This window comes from Pan paniscus, chromosome 10 (assembly GCF_029289425.2).
Source record: "Pan paniscus chromosome 10, NHGRI_mPanPan1-v2.0_pri, whole genome shotgun sequence".
NCBI classification, from domain to species: Eukaryota; Metazoa; Chordata; class Mammalia; order Primates; family Hominidae; genus Pan; species Pan paniscus.
Genome location: NC_073259.2, coordinates 119,755,088 through 119,777,629, shown reverse-complemented (window position 1 = coordinate 119,777,629; position 22,542 = coordinate 119,755,088). Strand labels below are relative to the sequence as shown.

The window sequence follows — 22,542 nt, the reverse complement described above, 5'->3', positions numbered from 1 at the left end:
TATATACATATACACACACAGATTTTAGAACAGCTTTACTGAACTATAATTCACATGCCATGCAAGTTACCTATTTAAAGAGTACAATTCAATGGTTTTTAATATATTTACAAAGTTGTGCAATCATCACTGCCATCAATTTTAGGACATTTTCATTACTCTAAAGAGCAAACCAGCCAGGCGTGGTGGCTCACGCCTGTAATCCCAGCACTTTGGGAGGCCAAGGTGGGCGGATCACAAGGTCAAGAGATCGAGACCATCCTGGCCAACATGGCGAAACCCCGTCTCTACTAAAAATACAAAAATTAGCTGGAGCTGGTGGCACACGCCTGTAGTCCCAGCTACTCGGGAGGCTGAGGCAGGAGAATCGCTTGAACCCAGGAGGCAGAGGTTGCAGTGAGCCGAGGTTGCTCCACTGCACTCCAGCCTGGGCAACAGAGTGAGACTGTGTCTCAAAAAAAAAATTAAAAAAAAAAAAAAGTAAACTGTACCCATTAACAGTCACTCCTCATTTCCCCCAAAGTTTCCTTGTACTAGAAAACCACCAATCTACTTTCTATCTCTATGGGTTTGCCTATTCTGGACATTTCACACAGATGGAATCATATACCATGCAGTCTTTTTTGACTGGCTTCTTTCACTTTGCATAATGTTTTCAAAGTTTACTATTACATATACACATATATGTTTATATATATATATATATAAATTGTGGAAAATATATGTAACACAAAATTTACCATCTTAACCTTTTTTTGTTTTTGTTTTTGAGATGGAGTCTCACTCTGTCACCCAGGCTGGAGTGCAGTAGTGTGATCTTGATCCCGGCTCACTGTAACCTCTGCCTCCCAGATTCAAGCAATTCTCCTGCCTCAGCCTCCCAAGTAGCTGGGATTACAGATGCCCACCACCATGCCTGGCTAAATTTTGTATTTTTAGTAGAGATGGGGTTTCACCATGTTGGCCGGGCTTGTCTTGAACTCCTGACCTCAGGTGATCCGCCCTCCTTGGCCTCCCAAAATGCTGGGATTACAGGTGTGAGCCACTGCACTCGACCATTTTTAAGTACACAGTGCAGTGGCATTAAGTACAGTCGTGTTGTCGTGCAACCATCACCATCACCACCATCTACCTACAGAACTTTTCTTACTATATTTTAAATTATATTTTAGTAGAGCTATTGCGGTTACATGAGTTATATAAAGAGCTTAGAACAGTGCACAGTACAGAAAAAATGTTCAATATTATTATTGCTTTAAAAAAGCTTTTTTATCAAAGCCATTATGTAGACAGCTCCTGTTTTAGTATCTATTAGAGGGGAGCTTTCAGGTTGCTGAATGCATGGAGGTGCTGGGAGGAGGGTGGCAGGCCTGGAAAGGGCACAGTGGCTCTAAAACCTTTGCCCCCAGGTATCTTGTCATCTGGCTGTTCATTCGTATCCTTCATAACATCCTTTATAATACACCAGAAAACATTGAAAAAATATATGCTGGAGGAACTTAGTAAAGAATTTTTTTTTTTTTTTTTTGAGACAGAGTCTTGTTATGTTGCCCAAGCTGGAGTGCAGTGGCACGGTCATGGTTCACTGAAGTTTCAATCCCTAGGGCTCAAGCCTCAGCCTCCTGAATAGCTGGGACCACAGGTGTGCACCACCATGCCTGGCTAATTTTTTTGATTTTTAGTAGAGACAAGGTCTGGCTACGTTGCCTAAGCTGGTCTCAAACTCCAGAGTTCAAACACTTCTCCTGTCTCAGCCTCCCAAAGTGCTAAAGTTACAGGCGTTAGCCACCACGCCTGGCTAAGAATATTTTTAGTTATTCATATATGAATTGAACATTGAACACCTAGGGGTGAAAGAAATAACTTTATTATTATTATTTTTGAGACAGTTTCGCTCTTGTTGCTCAAGTTGGAGTGCAATGGCATGATCTCAGCTCACTGCAACCTCCACCCCTGAGGTTCAAGCAATTCTCCTGCCTCAGCCTCCCAAATAGCTGGGATTACAGGTGTGCGCCACCACAGCCAGCTAATTTTTTGTATTTTTAGTAGAAACGGGGTTTCACCATGTTAGCCAGGCTGGTCTCGAACTCCTGACCTCAGGTGATCCACCCCCTGGGCCTCCCAAAGTGCTGGGATTATAGGCATGAGCCGCTGCGCCTGGCCTAAGAAATAACTTTAAAACATGTAATGGGTTATTAGGTTTCACTTTATTTTCAGTTTAACTAACTTATACATGAATGTTGCAACCACTACTCAAGGCAAAAAGAAAAATATGGAAATGTAGGTATGTTTACCACTCACCATTTCAGAGCAAAGTCTCCCAAATTCTCGTAAAAAACCCTCTGCTGTTATTTCTGCTCTCATAAATCTCATCCAGGGCCCATTTTCACCACCTTCCATCAAGGCCTTTAATATAGTTCCAGAAGGGATACGATTCTGTACCTCCCATTCTATAGGAAGCAAAATATGCAAAAGTGGAATACATTGACACATGCTGGGGTTTAGGGAGCTCAGGAAAATTACCATACCAGTTCCTACGGCCTCGCTGTACTGCCAGGGTGGATGCTGTTGGAAATTTGCAGACATTCACAAAATGCAAAATCTCAACCTTAGACCCCCAGAGGAAGAGCAATGCTAATGTGTACAACAGAGAGCACACTGCTATGAAGCATCAGATCCTCAGTGGTTGCTTGAGAGGACTCCGGGCACTGCATGATGAATTTTATTCCTTGGTCTCATATTCACTGGACCATATGTTAGGTCACTTACCTGGACCTGGCAGAGACTATGGAAGCACATGAAGGAATAAGCCAGATCCTGGTGGCCCCTAGAACATGCCCTTCCTTCTATAGGCTATAGTAATTCTTCACAGCATGGAGTGAGTACACTGAAATGTTTGCCTGAAATGCTGTCTTTGTGGATAAGGAAGCAAATTTCTTATTTTTTTCAGAAAAAGCCTCACTCAGTCACCCAGGCTAGAGTGCAGTGGTACAATCTCAGCTCATTGCAACCTCCACCTCACAGGTACAACTGATTCTCGTGCCTCAGCCCCCCAAGTAGCTGAGATTATAGGCGTGCGCCACCAAGCCTGGCTAATTTCTGTATTTTCAGTAGAGACAGGGTTTTGCCATGTTGGCCACGCTGATCTCAAACTCCTGACCTCAGGTGATCTGCCTGCCTCGGGCCTCCCAAGGTACTGGGATTACAGGTGTGAGCCACTGTGCCTGGCCAAGAAGGAAATTTCTGTCCACAAAGAGCTAAGGCAGTGGATGGATCAGCATCAGCATCTGTAGAATACTGGGAACATTTGTGCAAGGACTGTTTCTCCTCATCCACAGTTGCTTTTTCTGTCTATAATACAGATGCTGGGGACAAATATATACATACAACATTCATAATTATATATCTAAGACAAAATACACTTTACATATAGCTTTTGTTTTGGAATTAAAACACCTTTGTTGTTTTTTTCTGATAAAGTAGTGTCTGTGCATTGAAAATTTTTCAGACAATATATTTCATAGAAAACTATGCAAAAGAAAGTAGGCTGAGTGCAATGGCTCACACCTATAATCCCGGCACTTTGGGAGGCCAAAATGGGAGGATCGCTTGAGGCTAGGAGTCTGATACCAGCCTGGGCCACATGATTAAACCCTGTCTCTAGAAAAAATTTAAAAATTAGCTTGGCGTGATGGGTTGCACCTGTAATTCTAGCTACTCGGGAAACTGAGGTGGAAGGATCGCTTAAGCCCAGGAGTTTGAGGCTGCAATGAGCTATGATGGTGCCACTGCACTGCAGCCTAGGGACACAGAGCAAGACCCCATGTCTTAAAAAAAAAAAAAAAAAAAAAAGAAGAGGAAGGAAGGAAGGAAGGAAAGTAAAAGGACAAGCAGTCCTATCTTTCAGAAATAACCAATGTTAACAATCTGGTATATGTCCTTTGAAAATAACAAGACTTTTAAAACTCAATCCAAAAAATACTTCTTTAATTTTAGAGCTAAAGCATATAGCATTTTTCACAGTCTCGGAGTTGGCAAGCATGTGAGGAAACCGGCACCATCATATGCTGTTGATGGGAGCGTAAACAAGCACAACCTCTGCAGACAGCAATTTGATAATTTCTGTCAAAATCTGAAATGCACATACATTTGACGTAGTAATTCTACTTTCAGAAATTTCTTCCATATATATTTATGAAAGTAAGCAAAGGTTATGTACAAGGTTGTTTGTGCAGAATTGCTCATAATAAAAAGAACTAGAAAAGTTAAATGTATACTAATAAGGTGTTTATTACATCAATTATGATATATTCATATAACGGAATACCACACAGATGTTAAAACACATAAACTTGCCCAAAGGTCAGCAAAATATGGCTTGGGGCCAAATCTGTCTCCTATCTATTTTTTTAAGAGATGGGGTCTTGCTGTGTTGCCCAGGCTGGCCTCAAACTCCTGGGCTCAAATGAACCTTCACCTCAGCCTCCCTAGTAGCTGGAACTACAGGCACACACCAGCATGCCTGGCTCTACCTATTTTCGTAAATAAAGTCTTATTGGAACACAACCACACTTGTTTACTATTGTCTATTATTGCTTTCTTGCTGCAATGGTAGAAGTGAATAGTTGTGACTGAGAGTATGGCTCACAAAGCCTATCTAGCCCTTCTTTATTTTTGTTTTTTAAGATGGGGTCTTGCTGTTGCCCAGGCTGGGGAGCTGTGGCACAGTCATGGCCCACTGCAGCCTCAAGCTCCCAGGATCAAGTGATCCTTCTGCCTTAGCCTCCTGAGTAGCTGGGATTACAGGTGCGTGCTACCATGCCCAGCTAATTTTTTTATTTTTTGTAGAAATGGGGATCTCACTATGTTGCCCAGGCTAGTCTCAAACTCCTGGCCTCAAACAGTCTCCCACCCCGGCCTCCCAAAGTGCTGGGATCGTAGGCATAAGCTATCACATCCACCATGTCTAGCCCTTTATAGAAAAAGTTTACTAACCTCCAAACTAGATCCTAGACATATGCCAACTGATATGAAAAAGATGGCAAAATATCATACTGAGTAAAAAAAAAGCTATGGAACAGTCTACAGCATATGATCCAATTTGTATATGCCCCCCACACCCCCCCCAACACACACGGGCAATTTTTCAAAAATAAACAAGAAACTTTTCACAATGATAACCACTTAAGTCTGGAACCAACTGGGAAAGGGTCGAGGTGGCAGCAGGAAATTTTCTCTGTATTTTATGCTCTTTTAGCAGTGACTATTCAATAAATGGGGTTGGCATAACTAGGTTTCAATATGGAATAGAAATTAAGTTAAATCATCTTTCAGGCCATCACAAAACAAATTCCCAATACAGTAAATATCCAAGTCAGAAAAACAAAATTCTAAAACTTAGAAAATAATATAGAAGGCTGGGCGTGGTGACTCATGGCTAAAATCCCAGCACTTTGGGAGGCAGAGGCAGAGGTGGGCAGATTGTTTATGCTCCCAAGTTCAAGGCCAGCCTGGGCAACATGGTGAAAACCCATCTCTACAAAAAATACAAAAATTAGCCAGGTGTGGTGGTGCGAGCCTATAGTGCAGCTACCTGTGAGGCTGAGGTGGGAGGATAGCTTGAGCCTGGGAGGCAGAGGTTGCAGTGAGCCGAGGTCACTCCACTGCACTTTAGCCTGAGTGGCAGAGTGAAATTCCGTCTCGAAAAGAAAGGAAGAAAAAGAAAACTTTGGTACAGCTAAAAGCATTATCAATAAAATCAAAAGACAAGGCATAAAAGGGAGAAAATATTTGCAAATCATGTAACAGATAAACGGTTATTACCGGCCGGGCGCAGTGGCTCATGCCTGTAATCCCAGCATTTTGGGAGGCCAAGGTGGGCAATCACCTAAGGTAGGGAGTTCGAGAGCAGCCTGACCAACGTGGAGAAACCCCGTCTCTACTAAAAATACAAAATTAGCCAGGGGTGGTGGTGCATGCCTGTAATCCCAGCTACTCAGGAGGCTGAGGCAGGAGAATCATTTGAACCTGGGAGGCAGAAGTTGTGGTGAGCCAAGATTGCACCATTACATTCCAGCTTGGGCAACAAGAGCAAAAGTCTGTCTCAAAAAAAAAAAGGTTTACTGAAAATCAACAAGAAAAGTGAGCAATTCACGGAAAAACTGAATGACCAATAATATTAAAAAAAAAAAAAAAAAGGCTCACTACTCAGGAGGCGGGAGAATCACTTTAGACTAGGAGTTCGAGATCAGCCTGACAGCCTGGGCCATACAGCAAGATGCTCTCTGAAAAAAAAAAAAAAAAAAAAAGGCCAGATGCAGTGGCTTGTGCCCATAATCCCAGCACTTTGGAACCCTGAGGCAGGCAAGTCACTTCAGGTCAGGAGTTCAAGACCAGCCTGGCCAACATGGTGAAACCCCATCTCTACTAAAAACATATAAAAAATTAGCTAGGTGTGGTGGTGCACACCTGTAGTCCCAGCTACTCGAGAGGCTGAGGAAGGAGAATAGCTTGAACCAGGGAGACAGAGGTTACAGTGAGCCGAGATCACAGCACTGCACTCTAGCCTGGGTGACAGAGTGAGACTCCGACTCAAAAAAAAATAAAAATAAAAATAAAAAAGGGTGCAACCTCAGTTGCAATCAGGCAAATGTGAGACTCCGACTCAAAAAAAAAAAAAAAAAAAAAAGGCGCAACCTCAGTTGCAATCAGGCAAATGAACATTAAAATAACAGAAAAAAAAAAAAAGGCCAGGCCCAGTGGCTTACACCTATAATCCCAGCACTTTGGGAGGCCGAGGCGGGCGGACCACCAGATCAGGAGATTGAGATCATCCTGGCTAACACAGTGAAACCTGTCTCTAATAAAAATACAAAAAATTAGCAGGGCGTGGTGGTGGACGCCTGTAGTCCCAGCTACTTCGGGAGGCTGAGGCAGGAGAATGGTGTGAACCCAGGAGGCGAAGTTTGCAGTGAGCCGAGATAGCATCACTGTACTCCAACCTGGGCGACAGAGCAAGACTCTGTCTCAAAAAAAAAAAAAAAAAAAGAGAGACCAACCTGGTCAACATGGCAAAACCCTGTCTCTACTGAAAATACAAAAATTAGCCGAGCATGGTGGCACACACCTGTAATACCAGCTACTTGGGAGGCTGAGGCACGAGAATTGCTTGAACCTGGGAGATGGAGGTTGCAGTGAGCCAAGATCACGCCACTGCACTTTAGCCTGGGCAATGGAATGATGCTCTGTCTCAAAAAAAAAAAAAAAAAGGAAAAGAAAAGAAACCACAAAGATGGAATTTTCATCTATCACACTAACAAAAATTTTAAAGTCAAACATTTTGAAGTTTCGAAATCATTATACCCTCTGAATTCAATTTTTTTTTTTCTCCCAAGACGGAGTCTTGATCTGTCACCCAGGCTGGAGTGCAGTGGTGCTATCTTGGCTCACTGCAACCTCTGCCTCCCGAGTTCCAGCAATTCTCCTGCCTCAGTCTCCTGAGTATCTGGGATTACAGGCATGGACTACCATGCCCAATTTTTTTTTTTTTTTTTTTGAGATGGAGTCTCGCTGTATCGCCCAGGCTGGAGTGCAGTGGTGCCATCTAGGCTCACTGCAAGCTCTGCCTCCTGGGTGCACGCCATTCTCCTGCCTCAGCCTCCCAAGTAGCTGGGACCACAGGCACCTGCCACCATGCCTGGCTAATTTTTTGTATTTTTAGTAGAGATGGGGTTTCACCATGTTAGCCAGGATGGTTTCAATCTCCTGACCTCATGATCCACCTGCCTTGGCCTCCCAAACTGCTGGGATTACAGGCGTGAGCTACTGTGCCCGGCCTAAATTCAATCTTAAAGTGTTTGAGCTTTGGTCTGAAAATGCATTTTTGGAGAAAAATAAAGTAAAATAAAAAATAAAAAAACTAAAATGTTTGGGCTATACTTTGAATTCTTTGTTGTGCGTACTAATTTTATAGTAAACTAACAGCTTAAATCAAGCTTTTCTGAAAAGGGCCAGATGGTAAATATTTTAGGCTTTGAAAGCATTACGGACCCTGTTGAAATTACTCAACTCTGCCAGTACAGGGTAAAAGCAGTCATGGACAATATGTAAACAAATGGGCAAGATGGTTTTCTAAAAAATTTCATTTTTATGGACATTGAAATATGAACTTCGCATAATTTTCACATGTCACAAAATATTATTCTTGTTTTGATATTTTTCAATTACGTATTTCACAACATAAAAGTCATTCTTGGCTGACAGGCCATACAAAAACAGACAGCAGGTGAGGCATGGTAACTCACGCCTGTAATTCCAATGACTCAAGAGGCCAAGGCAGGAGGATCACTTGAGCCCAGGAGTTCGACACTAGCTTGAGAAACATAGCAAGACCCCATCTCTATAAAAAACAAAAATTAGGCATGGTGGCAAACACCTGTAGTCCCAGCTACTTGGGAGCCTGAGGCAGGATTGCTTGAGCCCAGGAGTTTCAGGATGCAGTGAGCCATGATTGTACCACTGCACTCCAGCCTAAGAAACAGAGTGCGATCCCATCTCAAGAAAAAAAGAATAGTATAGTACAGTAATTCTAGTGTATATATATATATATACTTTTTTTTTTTTGAGACAGTCTTGCTCTGTCTCCCAAGCTGCAGCGCAATGGTATGATCTCAGCTCACTGCAACCTCTGTTTCCCGGGTTCAAGTGGTTCTCCCTGCTCAGCCTCCAGAGTAGCTGCAATTTCAGGTGCCCACCACCATGCCCCGCTTATTTTTGTATTTTTAGTAGAGATTGGATTTTGCCATGTTGGCCAGGCTGGTCTCAAACTCATGACCTCAAGTGATCCGCCCATCTCGTCCTCCCAAAGTGCTGAGATTAAAGGCATGAGCCACCGCACCTGGCCAATTCTAGTATATTCTTATCAAATGACCCTTGATATGGTTCATTTGAAATAAATAACATTAGAAGCTCCAGTCAAGCAAAAGACAAAGTAGAAGGCATCACTATTTTATTCACATCTACCCATCAAACATTTCCTGAATGACTGAGCCAGCCTGCAGAGCTAACACTGCAACAGTGAAGTGAAGAAATCCCAGACCTGGGGTCCTGGAATCCAAGAGCCCCACAGAGGAGACATGAACATATCCCACTGCAAACAAAAATATCTCGGTGAGGGTGAAACTTAATGGGAATTGGCTATCCAGGAACATTCTGCCCAGGTTGCAAATGAGGTTGGAGAAGTCTTGACAGAAGAGGACTCTTGAAGTTAGTAACAACCATGAGATTTACTGAGTGTTCAAAAGATTCCAGTCATTGCTGAATAATATCCCCTTAAATTTGCCATTAAAAGCATCAGTAGGATTTGAACAGGCAGAGGAGGCAGGGAGGAAACACAGCTTGCAAAGGCACAAACATGCAAATGTGCCTGGCATGCCTGGGGAGCATCAGGTAGTCCACAGCAGGAAAGCTAGAACTGAGAGGAGCCCTGAATCCCAGGCGAAAGCTTCTAGACTTAATCTAGGGGACCACATGCAGGCATTCAAGGTTTTCAAGCCAGGGATGAAAGGAACAAGATCTGTGCTTTATTTTTATTTTATTTATTTATTATTTTGTGACAGGGTCTCACTTTGTCACCCAGGCTGGAGTGCAGTGGTGCAATCTCAGCTCACTGCAGCCTCAATCGCCTGGGCTAAAGAGTTCCTCCCACCGCAGCCCCTCAAGTAGCTGGGACTACATCCATGCACCGCCATGCCCAGGTACGCTTTTTGTATTTTTCGTAGAGACGAGGTTTCACCAGGTTGGCCAGGCTGGTCTTGAACTCCTGTGCTCAAGCGATCTGCCCACCTCGGCCTCCTAAAGTGCTGAGATTACAGGTGTGAGCTGCTAAGCGCAGAAGCACGATCCATGTTTTAGAAAGGTAATTCTGGAGCTGGGAGGAGATTTTGTAAAATCCAGAGAGCCAGAGGCAGGGGAAGAGTTAGGAGGCTGATGACATCATTTGGGTGAGAGAAGGCAAGGGTGGAGGCAGTGGCAATGGAGAGAAGTGAATTGGTTCTTAAGATATTCTAGAGAAAGTCAAGAAACTTTCTGTCCAGTGATCTTTATGTTCTTCCCTGCTGCCTTTTTTTTTAGAGACAGGTTCTCTAAAAAAGCCTGTTGTGCCAGTCTGGGGTGCAGTGGTGCAATCCTAGCTCACCATAGGGTCTCACTGTGTTGCTCAGGTTTAGTCTTTATGTTCTTTGTAGAAGAATAGATTCAGCTATCTGCAGAGCAAGAATATTTGGGGGTGGTAAGGAGCAGAGGGAGTGGACAGTCTGGAACAGCCCCTGAGGTAAACATGACAGAGATACGAGTGAAGGAACAGAGAGATAAGAGTGAAGGAACAGAGAGGCTCAGGCATAGCACCAATGGCCCAACTGAGGCTGGAGCTCAGAAACCAGCTTGTGCAGCCAGTTCGCACGGCTGAGTAATTTGGTCAGCAGTGCTGGAAAGCCTAGACACGCAGGCATAGAAAACCTGTGCCTGGGTTGATTTAGGATGGAGAACTGGCCAACCAGCCACCACAGAAGGTCAAAAGGAGAGGGATGGCTGCCTGGCCCTTTGTCCTTCCTGCTGGCTGGCATGAGAATATGATAGCAGGAGGTGACACGGCCAAGACAGACCACAAGGTAAGAGTGGAAATGAAAAGTCACAGCAGAGCAACATGCTATAAAGAGTTGGAGTCCCTGATACCACAGAGTCGCATCACACAGTGCCCCAGACCACATACCTGGGCTTTTATGTGCAAGAGAAAGAAACTTCTAGCTTGTTTCAGTCACTGTTTTGTTAGGTTTTCTACTGCTTGAAGCCAAAACGACTTTAACTAATAAAAACTGAACTGAGTAGAAAAGAAGTAAAACCAGGAAGGGGCTGTTAAAGAGAAGACCAGAGACCAGAGGGCTGACCCTTACCCTGTCAGTCCAGAAGCAGGTTTAGAGGGAGTGGGGTAGAAGGGAGGAAGGCTGTAATCAAAAGGGGAATTTCAGCATTCTAGATTTCAGAAGTAGAACAGTTCCCAAGAAGAAGTGGTTAAATTCTTTGGGATTTTTGGTTGTTTGTTTTTGAGTAAGGGTCTTGCTCTGTTACCCAGGCTGGAGTGCAGTGGCATGATCACGGCTGACTACAGCCTCAACCACCTGGATTCATGTGATCCTCCGACCTCAGCTTCCTGAGTAGCTAGAGCTACAGGTGCCTGTCATCATGCCCAGATAATTTTTAAATTTCTGCAGATACGGGGTCTCACTATGTTGCTCAGGCTGGTCTTGAACTCCTGGGCTCAAACGACCCTTTCACCTCGGCCTCCAAAAGTGCTGGGATTACAGGCTTCAGCCACTGCGCCCTGCCTTGGTGGTTAAATTCTAATCACAGCATTCATGGCAGCTCATCATTGATTGAGAATTTAGGATGCACTGAGCAATCACTGTGCTAAGCAAGTGCTTCCCACGGGTAACTCTCCGCCAAATCCCAAGGAGGAAGGCACTACCATTAGCTCATTTAATGATGAGGAAAGTAAGATTTGGAGAAGCTGAATCATGCGCCCAAGACACTCGGCCCCCTAGTGGTGCTTGGAATTCAACTCGAGAGCCAGAGCATGGCCTGCTGGGACACACTGCTGCCCAAGTGTTCCCCTCTGCCTTCCCGATCACCCTCCATTCTCCCACCACCACTCTAGTCCCACAAAGTGAAACAGAATCAATAGCTCACCTGCAGCGACTCTCCCTGGAGAAGGAATGAGAACTCCGCCCATGTCGAAAATCACCGCTCTGTAGGTGCTGCCTCCAAGGTGCGTCCATCGGTGGGACCCCTGGTGCCTGCGCTGGGTGTGTTTCAGGAAGGCTGTCCTCCACACCCACTGGAGACGGGGGGACTGGAAACAGCTCCTGACACACATGGTGAGGCTGAGGCTGTGTGGGAAGAAGGCACAGGGCGTTACTTGCCTGCACTGCCTCCCAACCAGGCCTCCATCCTGGAGCTCAGAGGGGCCAGCCAGACATCTCTAACCCATCTCCAACAGGCACTTCGAATCACACCCACAACTGACCTCAGTGTCTCCTCCCTCCCTGGCTACTTAGTCAAGGGCTCCATCGCCCACTCGGCTGCCCAAGCTAGAAAGCTGGGACTCGCCTCTGACTTTCTGCAATCTCTACCTCACCTCGCCCTATCTAGTTCTGTGCTGTCAAGTCTTTCTCCTGAAAATCTCATCTACCTCTTTGCATTCTCACTGCCACCATCTTGCCCGTGGATCCTAACTGGCCCCCTTGCCTCTTCTCAGACCTCTCTCCAATTCTTTCTTCACCCTCCAGTCAGAGTATTCTTTAAAAATTGTAAATCTGGGCCAGGTGTGGTGGCTCACTCCTGTAATCCCACCACTATGGGAGGCCGAGGCGGGTGGATCACCTGAGGTTGGGAGTTCGAGACCAGCCTGACCAACATGGAGAAACCCCACCTCTACTAAAAATACAAAATTAGCCGGGCATGGTGGCGCATGCCTGTAATCCCAGCTACTCAGGAGGCTGAGGCAGGAGAATCGCTTGAACCCGGGAGGCAGAGGTTGCAGTGAGCCAAGATCGTGCCATTGCACTCCAGCCTGGGCAACAAGAGCAAAACTCCATCTCAAAAAACAAACAAACAACACCTTCAATGGCTCCCCATTGCCCTTAAAATAAACTCTCAATTCCTAAGCCTGGCTTAAAAGATCTACTCCTGTCAGGCGCAGTGGCACACGCCTGTAATCTCAACACTTAGGGAGGCTGAGATGGGCAGAACACCTGAGGTCAGGAGTTGGGAGACCAGCCTGGCCAACATGGCGAAACCCCATCTCTACTCAAAAACACAAAAATAACCTGGGCATGGTGTTGGGTGCCTGTAATCCAGCTACTTGGGAGGCTGAGGTAGGAGAATTGCTTGAACTTGGGAGGCAGAGGTTGCAGTGAGCCAAGATTGTGCCACTGCACTCCAGCCTGGGTGAGAAAGCCAGAGTCCATCTCAAAAAAAAAAAAAAAAAAAAAAAAATCTCATTCCTTTCTGCAGCATCTCCCCATTTTTTCACCTCAACCTGGAATGATCTGGACATACACATCTACATGCAGTTTCCTCAAATGCATGTTCTCCTCCTCTGCAATGCTCTGTTCCACCTGTTGCCTGGCTAATTCCAAACAGTCCTTTGGGTTGCAGTTTACCAGTCACTGTCTTCATGAAGCCTCTTGGGGATACCAGAAAAGACTCATTAGGAGTCTCTCCTGCGTGCACCTAAGATGTCCTGTACTCGCCTCCTCCTAGCACTTACGATGACACCCTCACACCACAAAACACCATCATTTCCACTTACAGATCACTGCAGCAGCCTGGTAACTGTTCCTCAAACTTACTTTCAAAAGGTTCAGAAAAAAAAAGACACACACAACACACATACATACATGTACACGTATACAGATGCATACCTATATACTCGTGTATAGAGAAAACCAAACATGGCCAGACATTAATAGTGAGTCTAGATGAAAGGTATAACGGGAGATCACTGTAACTTCTTTTGACTTTTCTATAAGCTTGAAATAAAAAGATGGGGAAAAAAAACAAAATAATGAAGGCAAATTCTATTTTCTTCATGAAAATCTTTAAGCTTTTTATGTGATTTCTACAGTTAAAAAGCTTACTAAAAATCAGGAGAGTGCAAAACAGGTTGGTAAGACAGCATCTGAGTTTACAGGAGTCATTCAGTGGGGCCAAAAGGACTCCAAAACTATATAGTTTGAGCATCCCCAATCCAAATATCTGACATCTGAAATGCTCCAAAATCAGAAACTCTTTTTTTTTTTTTTTTTTGAGAGTCTCACTCTGTTGCCCAGGCTGGAGTGTAGTGGCACGAATTTGGCTCACTGCTACCTCTGCCTCCCAGGTTCAAGTGATTCTCCTGCCTCAGCCTCCCGAGTAGCAGGTACTACAGGTACGCACCACCATACCTGGCTAATTTTTGTATTTTTAGTAGAGATGGGGTTTCGCCATGTTGGTGAGGTTGGTATCAAACTCCTGACCTCAGGTGATTCACCTACCTCAGCCTCCCAAAGTGCTGGAATTACAGGTGTGAGTCACGGCACCCAGGTAGGACTCAAAAAACTGTAGAGGTTGAGCATCCCTAATCCAAATATCCGATACCTGAAATGATCCAAAATCCAAAACTTTTTGAACCCCCACACGATGCCACAGTGAAAAATTCCACACGTAAGTACTTAACACAAACTTTGTTTCATGCACAAAATTATTTAAAATATTGTATAAAATTACCATCAGGCTATGTGTACAAGATATATATGAAACATATATATATAAGTGAATTTCATGTTTAGCCTTGGGTCCCAACCCCAAGATATCTCATTATATATACACAGATATATCAAAATCCAAAATCTGAACTACTTCTGGTTCCAAACATTTGGGACAAGGGATACTCAACCTCTAAGCACCTAGAGAAAGGACTCTTAAGTGGTAAATCTTGAATATAATGTGTTTCTCATCTATAGTCAGCCCTCTGTATTTGTGAGTTCCACATCTGCAGATTCAGCCAACTACAATAGAAAATATTCGAAGTAAGGCCGGGTGCAGTGGCTCACGCCTGTAATCCCAGCACTTTGGGAGGCCGAGGTGGGCGGATCACGAAGTCAGGAGATTGAGACCATCCTGGCTAACACGGTGAAACCCCGTCTCTACTAAAAATACAAAAAATTAGCCGGGCGTGGTGGTGGGCACCTGTAGTCCCAGCTACTCAAGAGGCTGAGGCAGGAGAATGGTGTGAACTGGGGAGGCGGAGCTTGCAGTGAGCCGAGATGGTGCCACTGTACTCCAGCCTGGGCAACAGAGTGAGACTCCGTCTCAAAAAAAAAAAAAAAAAAAAAAGAAGAAAATATTCGAAGTAAAACAAAACAAAACAAACACACACAGTAAGGGCACAGTAACTGACGCCTGTAATCCCAGAACTTTGGGATGCTAATGTAGGCGGATCACCTGAGGTCGAGAGTTCGAGACCAACCTGGTCAACATTGTGAAGCCCCGTCTCTACTAAAAACACAGAAAAAAAATTAGCCGGTCGTGGTGGCACACACCTGTAATCCCAGATACTCGGGAGGCTGGGACATGAGAATCACTTGAACCAGGGAAGTGGAGGTTGCAGTGAACCAAGATTGCACCACTGCACTCCACATTCCAGCCGGGGTTATAGAGTGAGACTCCATCTCAAAAACAAACAAACAAAAACCAACAAAAATAACAACACAACAATAAAAAATGCAAACAAAAAATACAGGTTAACAACTATTTATTTACACAGTACTTACACTGTTTTAGGTATACATACATATATATGCATGTATATATATTTATATATTTTGATATGGATATGATTTGATATATATAATATATATTAAATATATATTTTTTTGATATGGAGTCTCCCTCTGTCACCAGGCTGGAATGCGGTGGCATGATCAGAGCTCACTGCAACCTCCACCTCCTGGGTTCAAGCGATTCTCCTGCCTCAGCCTCCCGAGTAGCTGGGATTACAGGTGCGTGCCACCACGCCTGGCTAATTTTTGTGTTTTTACTGGAGACGGGATTTCACCATGTTGGCCAGAATGGTCTCGATCTCTTGACCTCATTATCCACCCACCTCGGCCTCCCTAAGTGCTGGGATTACAGGCGTGAGCCATCGTGCCCAGCCAGTATTATAAGCAATCTAGGGATTACTTAACTCATATCTTGCTTGCCCTGAGAATACTGTGCTGGCAGCGAGCTGCACTTTTTTTGCTTTCTTTTTTTTTTGTTTTGAGACGGAGTCTTGCTCTGTCGCCCAGGCTGGAGTGCAATGGTGTGATCTTGGCTCACTGCAACCGCCTCCCAGGTTCAAGCTATTCTCTTGCCTCAGCCTCCCGAGTAGCTGAGACTACAGGTGCTCGCCACCACATCCAGCTAACTTTTTGCATTTTTATAGTGGAGACGGGTGTTAACCATGTTGGCCAGGCTGGTCTCGAACTCCTGACCTCAAGTGATCCACCGGCCTCGGCCTCCCAAAGTGCTGGGATTGCAGGCGTGAGCCACCACACCAAGTCAAGTACTTTTTTTTCTAAATGGGAAATGGGTTAAAGCATATAGGAGGGTGTGCATAGGTTATAAACAAATGCTACACCATTGTATATCAGGAACTTGAGCATCCACAGATTTTGGCATCTGCAGGGGGTCCTGCACCCATCTGCTGAGGATACCACCATGCAACGACGGTAATTGGAAATTTGCTGAATTTGGGGGCAATATTTGAAACTAAAAATGTCAAGGTTCATTTGCATTTTCAGTTTTACTTACGTTCCTATGCCAAGGCCAATGTTTATGATAGAAAGAGAAATTTACTTACACACTTGTATATTTTGTATGAGGGCGTAGTAGAGATGAAAAATGCCTTTGAGGGGGCCGGGCGCAGTGGCTCACGCCTGTAATCCCAGCACTTTGGGAGGTCGAGGCGGGAGGATCACGAGGTCAGGAGATCGAGACCATCCTGGCTAACATGGTGAAACCCCGTCTCTACTAAAAATACAAAAAAATTAGCCGGGCGTGGTGGTGGGCGCCTGTAGTCCCAGCTACTCGGGAGGCTGAGGCAGGAGAATGGCGTGAACCTGGGAGGCGGAGCTTGCAGTGAGCCGAGATCGCGCCACTGCACTCTAGGCTGGGTGACAGAGGGAGACTCCGTCTCAAAAAAAAAAAAAAAAAAAAAAAAAAAACAGAAAAAAAAAGAAAAATGCCTTCAGGGCCTGAAGGGGCAACCTTAATCCTTATGGAGGACACTGTCCTCCACATAGTCCCACTAATGGACATGTGGGCAATGCTCCCACAAGCAGCCTGCTTATTCCTTCAACTACAGACAACTGTTCTGCTCTAGCCACTTCCCAAGGCAGGAAATGCTGTCATTTCTCATACCTCTAGGCCTTGGTATCTGCTGTGCTCACTGACTGGAACACCTTTCCCTGCTTTATCTGTTAGGTGAATTTCTATTCACTTTGACATCACAACCTCAGTTTTAGCTCCTCTGGGGAGCCTTTTCTTTTCTTTTTCCAGGTAGAGGGTGGGACTTCTTTTTTTCACTCCCATTGCCTCTTCTCCATATCTTCAGCAGAGCACTTACCCCATTACACAGTAACTGTTTTCATTTTTTTTTGAGACAGGAGTGTTGCTCTGATGCCCAGGCTGTAGGGCAGTGGGGCAATCTTGGCTCACTGAAGCCTCTGCTTCCCCGGTTCAAGCAATTCTCCTGCCTCAGCCTCCCGTGTAGCTAGGACTACAGGTGCCTGCCACCACGCCCAGCTAATTTTTTGCATTTTTAGTAGAGATGGGGTTTCACCGTGTTAGCCAGGATGGTCTCGGTCTGCTGACCTTGTGATCCGCCCACCTCGGCCTCCCAAAGTGCTGGGATTACAAGGTTTTGTATTTTTTTTAGTACAGTCGGGATTTCACCATGTTGACCAGGCTGGTCTTGAACCCCTGACCTCAAGTGATCCTCCCATCTCTGCCTCCCAAAGTGCTAGGATTACAGGCAAGAGCCACTGTGCCCGGCCTGTTTTCACGTCTACGTGTTTCTGAACTCATAAGCTCCTTAAGACAAGGACTATCTTATTCATCTTAGTATACATACATCCCCTGGGAGTTAGTACAGGTTTTAGACACATAGCTGGTGCTCCATATGAGTTGGAAGGATGCATAAACTGGAAATATTGGAAAACAGGGAAAAGCTGGGGAAAGGTTTAATCCTTGGCAGCCACAAAGAGCTGTAACATTCCCAACCTGCCCAACTCTGGCTAACAGTTCTAGTTCTGTGTTACTGGTATCTACCATAAAGATTTGTCAGGCTAGGCGCAGTGGCTCACGCCTGTAATCCCAGCACTTTGGGAGACCAAGGAGAGCAGATCACCTAAAGTCAGGAGTTCGAGACCAGCCTGACCAAGAGATGGGCGAAACCCCATCTCTACTAAAAATACAAAAATTAGCCGGGCGTGGTGGCAGGTGCCTGTAATCCCAACTACTCAGGAGGCTGAGGCAGGATAATCGCTTGAACCTGGGAGGTGGAAGTTGCAGTGAGCAAGATCCTGCCATTGCACTCCAGCCTGGGTGACACAGCAAGACTCTGTATCAAAAAAAAAAAAAAAAAAGATTTATCTTCTTCCTGACACTCAAAATGGGATTAGCATGATAATGCAGACTTGCTACCTAAATGATGCTCTCATAAATATACACACACAGTGTGTTGTCATACATTAAGAAGATGCTTGGGGCCAGGTGCAGTGGCTCACGCCTGTCATCCCAGCACTTTGGGAGGCCGAAGTGGGTGGATCACAAGGTCAGGAGTTCCAGACAAGCCTGACCAACATGGTGAAACCCTATCTCTAAAAAAAAATACAAAAATCAGCTGGGTGCAGTGCTGTGTGCCTGTAGTCCCAGCTACTTGGGAGACTGAGGCAGGAAGCTTGAACCCAGGAAGCCGAGGTTGCAGTGAGCCGAGATCGCACCACTGCACTCCAGCCTGGGCGACAGAGTGAGACTCCGTCTCAAAATACAAAAAAAAAAAAAAAGGTTTGTTTGGTAAAGAGATAAAGAATGTTAGTTCTGGATTCAGATTGCCTGGATTTCAGTTCCAGCTCTGCCACTACCACCTGTGAAATCCTGAGCCAGTTACAGTTACTCTTCCTCCAAGCCTCAGGTTACTCCTCTGTAGAATAGGGACATAGTACCAGTTTCATAAAGTTGTTGTGACCATTGCATGACACAAGGTATATGAAACACTCAAATTAGTACCTGGCACATGTTGAAATGTTATCTACTATAGTAATATACTAAAAAAGTTCACAAGAGGTTTTATGCATACAGTATGTGTGTATGGTTTATGCACTTTCACATAACCCTGTGATTCTTCAACAGGGTTTATGTTTTTTAACCCCAAGAAGACATCTGGAAAGGTCCAGAGACATTATTGGTTGTCACCACCTGGGGAGAGGTGCTACTGACATCTAGTGGGTCAGGCCAGGGATGTTTCTAAACACTCTACAATGCTCAGGACACCCCGCCCCCTTGCCAAAAACAAAAAAGAATAATCAGGACCCAAAATGTTAATAGTGCAGAGTTGAGAAACCCTGATTTAAACAGGGCATATGGAAACGTATTTCATAGGATGTAGTCACAAGATCTATATACGCATGTATCTTGTGGTCATGTCATAGTCCACATACACACACATCTAGAACGCACTATGTCCACACACACACTCATCTAGAATGTACTATGTACTTACATATGTATCATTATACAATGTACCTAGAGTAGCATCCTGTCATGTATGTGTCCCATATGCATTGATTGTGTCAGTATCTACATACAAAAGCCACTCTGACATACTGGAAAGAATGCTGAGCCTCAGAAAAGCTAATGTTATCTCCATATACATAATTCCATTTCATCCTCACAACTGCATGAGGACATGATATCATGCCAACTTTACGCAATGACTATACTAGTTCAAGACTGCACAACTGCTGATGTAGGTCAACCTCATAGTACGGACAGGAACTGTGTTTATCTTATACGCCAATGTATCTCAAGCATCCCAAGGGTGTCTAGACTCTCAGTAAACATTTGTGAAGTGACAGGGTGGGGAGGAGGACCCCGGTCTCACTGCAGCACTGTGCTCGTAACCAGCAGATCACCATCTTTTCTCTCTTTTTTTTTGAGACGGAGTTTCGCTCTTGTTGCCCAGGCGGGAGTGCACTAGCACTATCTCGACTCACTGCAACCTCCGCCTCCCGGGTTCAAGCGATTCTCCTGTCTCAGCCTCCCAAGTAGCTTGGACTACAGACGCGCGCCACCAAGCCCGGCTAATTTTTTGTATTTTTAGTAGAGACGAGGTTTCACCATGTTGGCCAGGTTGGTCTCGAACTGCTGACCTGAGGTGATTCGCCCGCCTAAGCCTCTGGGCTGGGATTACAGGCGTGAGCCAGCGCGCCCAGCCAGATCGCTATCTGAACAGCGATCGAGTCTCCACTCTCTACGGCCCCTTAGAAGGAACTTCACCTCTCTGAGCCTCGTTGTACCTATCTGTAAAGTGGGACAGAAACAAAACCATCCAGACTAGGGTTAGACAGGAGTCAAACACAACAAAAGGGGCAAAGTTCTGCATAGCAGATAGCTCGGACAATTCGGAGACCTCGCGGAGCCGGGGATCCCGCGCTGTCAGCCGAGGTGGATTAGGACGAGGCCTCTGGGGCAAGCAGAGGTTAACTCGCGGCTGTGCGAAAACCTGCAGCTCAGCCTAAGAGTGGCACCCCAGCGCGAGCAATCGCCACGACGTCCTTCCGCTCCGACCTCCTCAAAATTGCGTCCGGAAGAGCAGTGGGTGACCCCTGCCACGCCGCCCAATCGCTGTGCGCGGTCATGCGCGCATGCGTAAACCTCAGGTCGGCGACGGCGGCTGGGAGGCGGAAGTGGAGGTTGTTGTGGCTCCGAGGGCTGTTCGAGGAGCTGCTGCTGCTGAGGCGGCGGCAACTGCATTGAGGCGGTGGCGGCGCTGCCGGCCCCGGGCCGCTCGGCCTCTCGGCTCGCCTTCCAGCCTCGCCTGAGCCCGCCGGGGCCCGCGCCGGCCAGCGCCTGCCCTATGAGTGTGTCACTGGTTGTTATCCGATTGGAGCTCGCGGAACACTCGCCTGTCCCCGCCGGCTTCGGCTTCAGCGCCGCGGGTGAGTCCCGCGGCCTCGCCGCATTCCCTGTAGCCGGGTCTGGGCCCGGAGGGCTTCCCTTCCCAAAGCACTGGCTCGGGAAAAGCCCGCGGCGAGGGCTCTTGCCTCAGGAAGACACGGAGAGGTGATCGGGATCCCTCTCTTTCCCATCCGCCTTTGAGAGGCCTTCCCGTTTGTTATCTCAGGGAAGCCCTGCCCCGAACCTCCCTCCCTGTGCCGTCTGAGGGTATTCAGTTTATACCTGGCGCGTCTCCCTCTCGAGATAGTCGAGTGGTGTGTTTGTCTCGCTTGCTTCCCTATGGGCTTCGTAAAGGCAGGTACTGGGTCCCCAGCAACGCTGGACGGTCCCTGGGTTAATTAAATTGTTCCCTTTTGGAACGATATCCATTGAAGTGCCCCCTAACCATAGTCATAACTAAAATTTGGACACTTCCTATATCCCAGCACTGTACTAAGCACCTTTTGTGTATTGTATTCTTTAATTATCTTTGCAACAGCCCTAAGAGGCAGATGGGTGTGACATGTACCTCTTACACATTGGGAAACTGAAGCTTAGTGATTAATTGATTTGCCCAAGGTTATCTGTAATGGGTGAAACTGGGATTCTAACTCAGTGAGCTGGACTTGAGTCTGAGCTTTTTACACCATTAACACAAGTGAGGAAGCTCCTTAGTGGGGAATGCAGCTCTGGCTCTGTTCCTTGGTCCTCAGATAATTAACTAACATTCATTCAAGAAATACTTGGCCGGGCGCGGTGGCTCACGCCTGTAATCCTAACACTTTGGGAGGCCGAGGCGGGCGGGTCACCTGAGGTTGAGAGTTCGAGACCAGCCTGGCCAACATGGTGAAACCCTGTCTGTACTAAAAATACAAAAATTAGCTGGGCGTGGTGACAGGTGCCTGTAATCCCAGCTACTGGGGAGGCTGAGGCAGGAGAATCGCTTGAACCCGGGAGGTGGAGGTTGCGGTGAGCCAAGATTGTGGCACTGCACTCCAGCCTGGGCGACAAGAGATAAAGTCCATTTCAAACAAAAAACAAACTTATGCTCATATCTACTGGAGCTTTCCTTGTGTGCTGAATCAGACAGCGTCTCTGCTTTAATGGCACCAGCAGTTTCATGGAGGAAACAGATGAATTAAATAAGTGCAGAATATGTGTAGAATTACAACTGTGGTAAGTGCGGTGAAGGAAAGGAGAAACAATTTGGGAAAGTATTACAAGAAGATGTGTTTGGTTTGGAGAGAGGGATGGGGGCAGGTAGGGATGGTGTCATTGGGAACTTCCTGAGGACGTGACCTTTGAAGCTGCAAATTAAAGATTGAATATGACTTTATAGCTTATGAGCACCTTTCCAAAGGCTAAAAGTGGCTTCTGAGTTCTGAGAGTCAGCTAAATTGATATTAGCCGCATATAGACATCTGCATGGGTCAGTCATGTAGTCATTTATTCATCAAACATTTAGAGGGCTTCCTCTGTGTGCTCGGCACTGTGGTATAAGGGCTGGGAATACAGTGGTGGGCAAAACAGGCCTTGTCCCTGCCCTGACAGAGCATGTATTAGGGATATTTCAGTTAAGTCTCCAAATTCCGTTTCCCTTTTCATGTGTTTCATTGATTTAAGACAGTAATCACAGATGTTCATGGCTTGGTTCATGGCATGAGCATAAGCCAGGATGTTTAAGACTACCCCTACAAGTTTTTGAAATTTTGTTTTTTTAATGGACTTGATATCTTCATTTTGGGC

General features: G+C 45.8%; 2 protein-coding genes across 9 annotated transcripts in view; one reads left to right on the top strand and one right to left on the bottom strand.

Moving 5' to 3' along the window:
- ACAD10 (acyl-CoA dehydrogenase family member 10) overlaps positions 1 to 20,409 on the bottom strand; it is a 70,335-nt gene extending 49,926 nt beyond the window's left edge. Inside the window, exons 1-5 of one of the 8 annotated variants that reach the window (XM_034934517.3) lie at positions 20,270 to 20,409; positions 14,091 to 14,193; positions 13,479 to 13,586; positions 11,743 to 11,942; positions 2,302 to 2,450 (exon numbers count right to left, since the gene is read on the bottom strand). In XM_034934517.3, the coding sequence (XP_034790408.1) occupies positions 2,302 to 2,450; positions 11,743 to 11,942; positions 13,479 to 13,510 (381 nt within the window). In that variant the 5' untranslated portion in view covers positions 13,511 to 13,586; positions 14,091 to 14,193; positions 20,270 to 20,409. Of the gene's footprint in view, positions 1 to 2,301; positions 2,451 to 11,742; positions 11,943 to 13,478; positions 14,064 to 14,090; positions 14,194 to 16,438; positions 19,934 to 20,269 lie in introns of those variants that run through there. The other 7 variants (XM_055096177.2, XM_034934519.3, XM_034934520.3 and 4 more) reach the window with 7 other exon arrangements.
- A 25-nt stretch (positions 20,410 to 20,434) lies between these two features.
- BRAP (BRCA1 associated protein) overlaps positions 20,435 to 22,542 on the top strand; it is a 47,089-nt gene continuing 44,981 nt past the window's right edge. Inside the window, exon 1 of the mRNA XM_003832462.4 lies at positions 20,435 to 20,798. Within this exon, the coding sequence (XP_003832510.1) occupies positions 20,717 to 20,798 (82 nt within the window). The 5' untranslated portion in view covers positions 20,435 to 20,716. The remainder of the gene's footprint in view (positions 20,799 to 22,542) is intronic.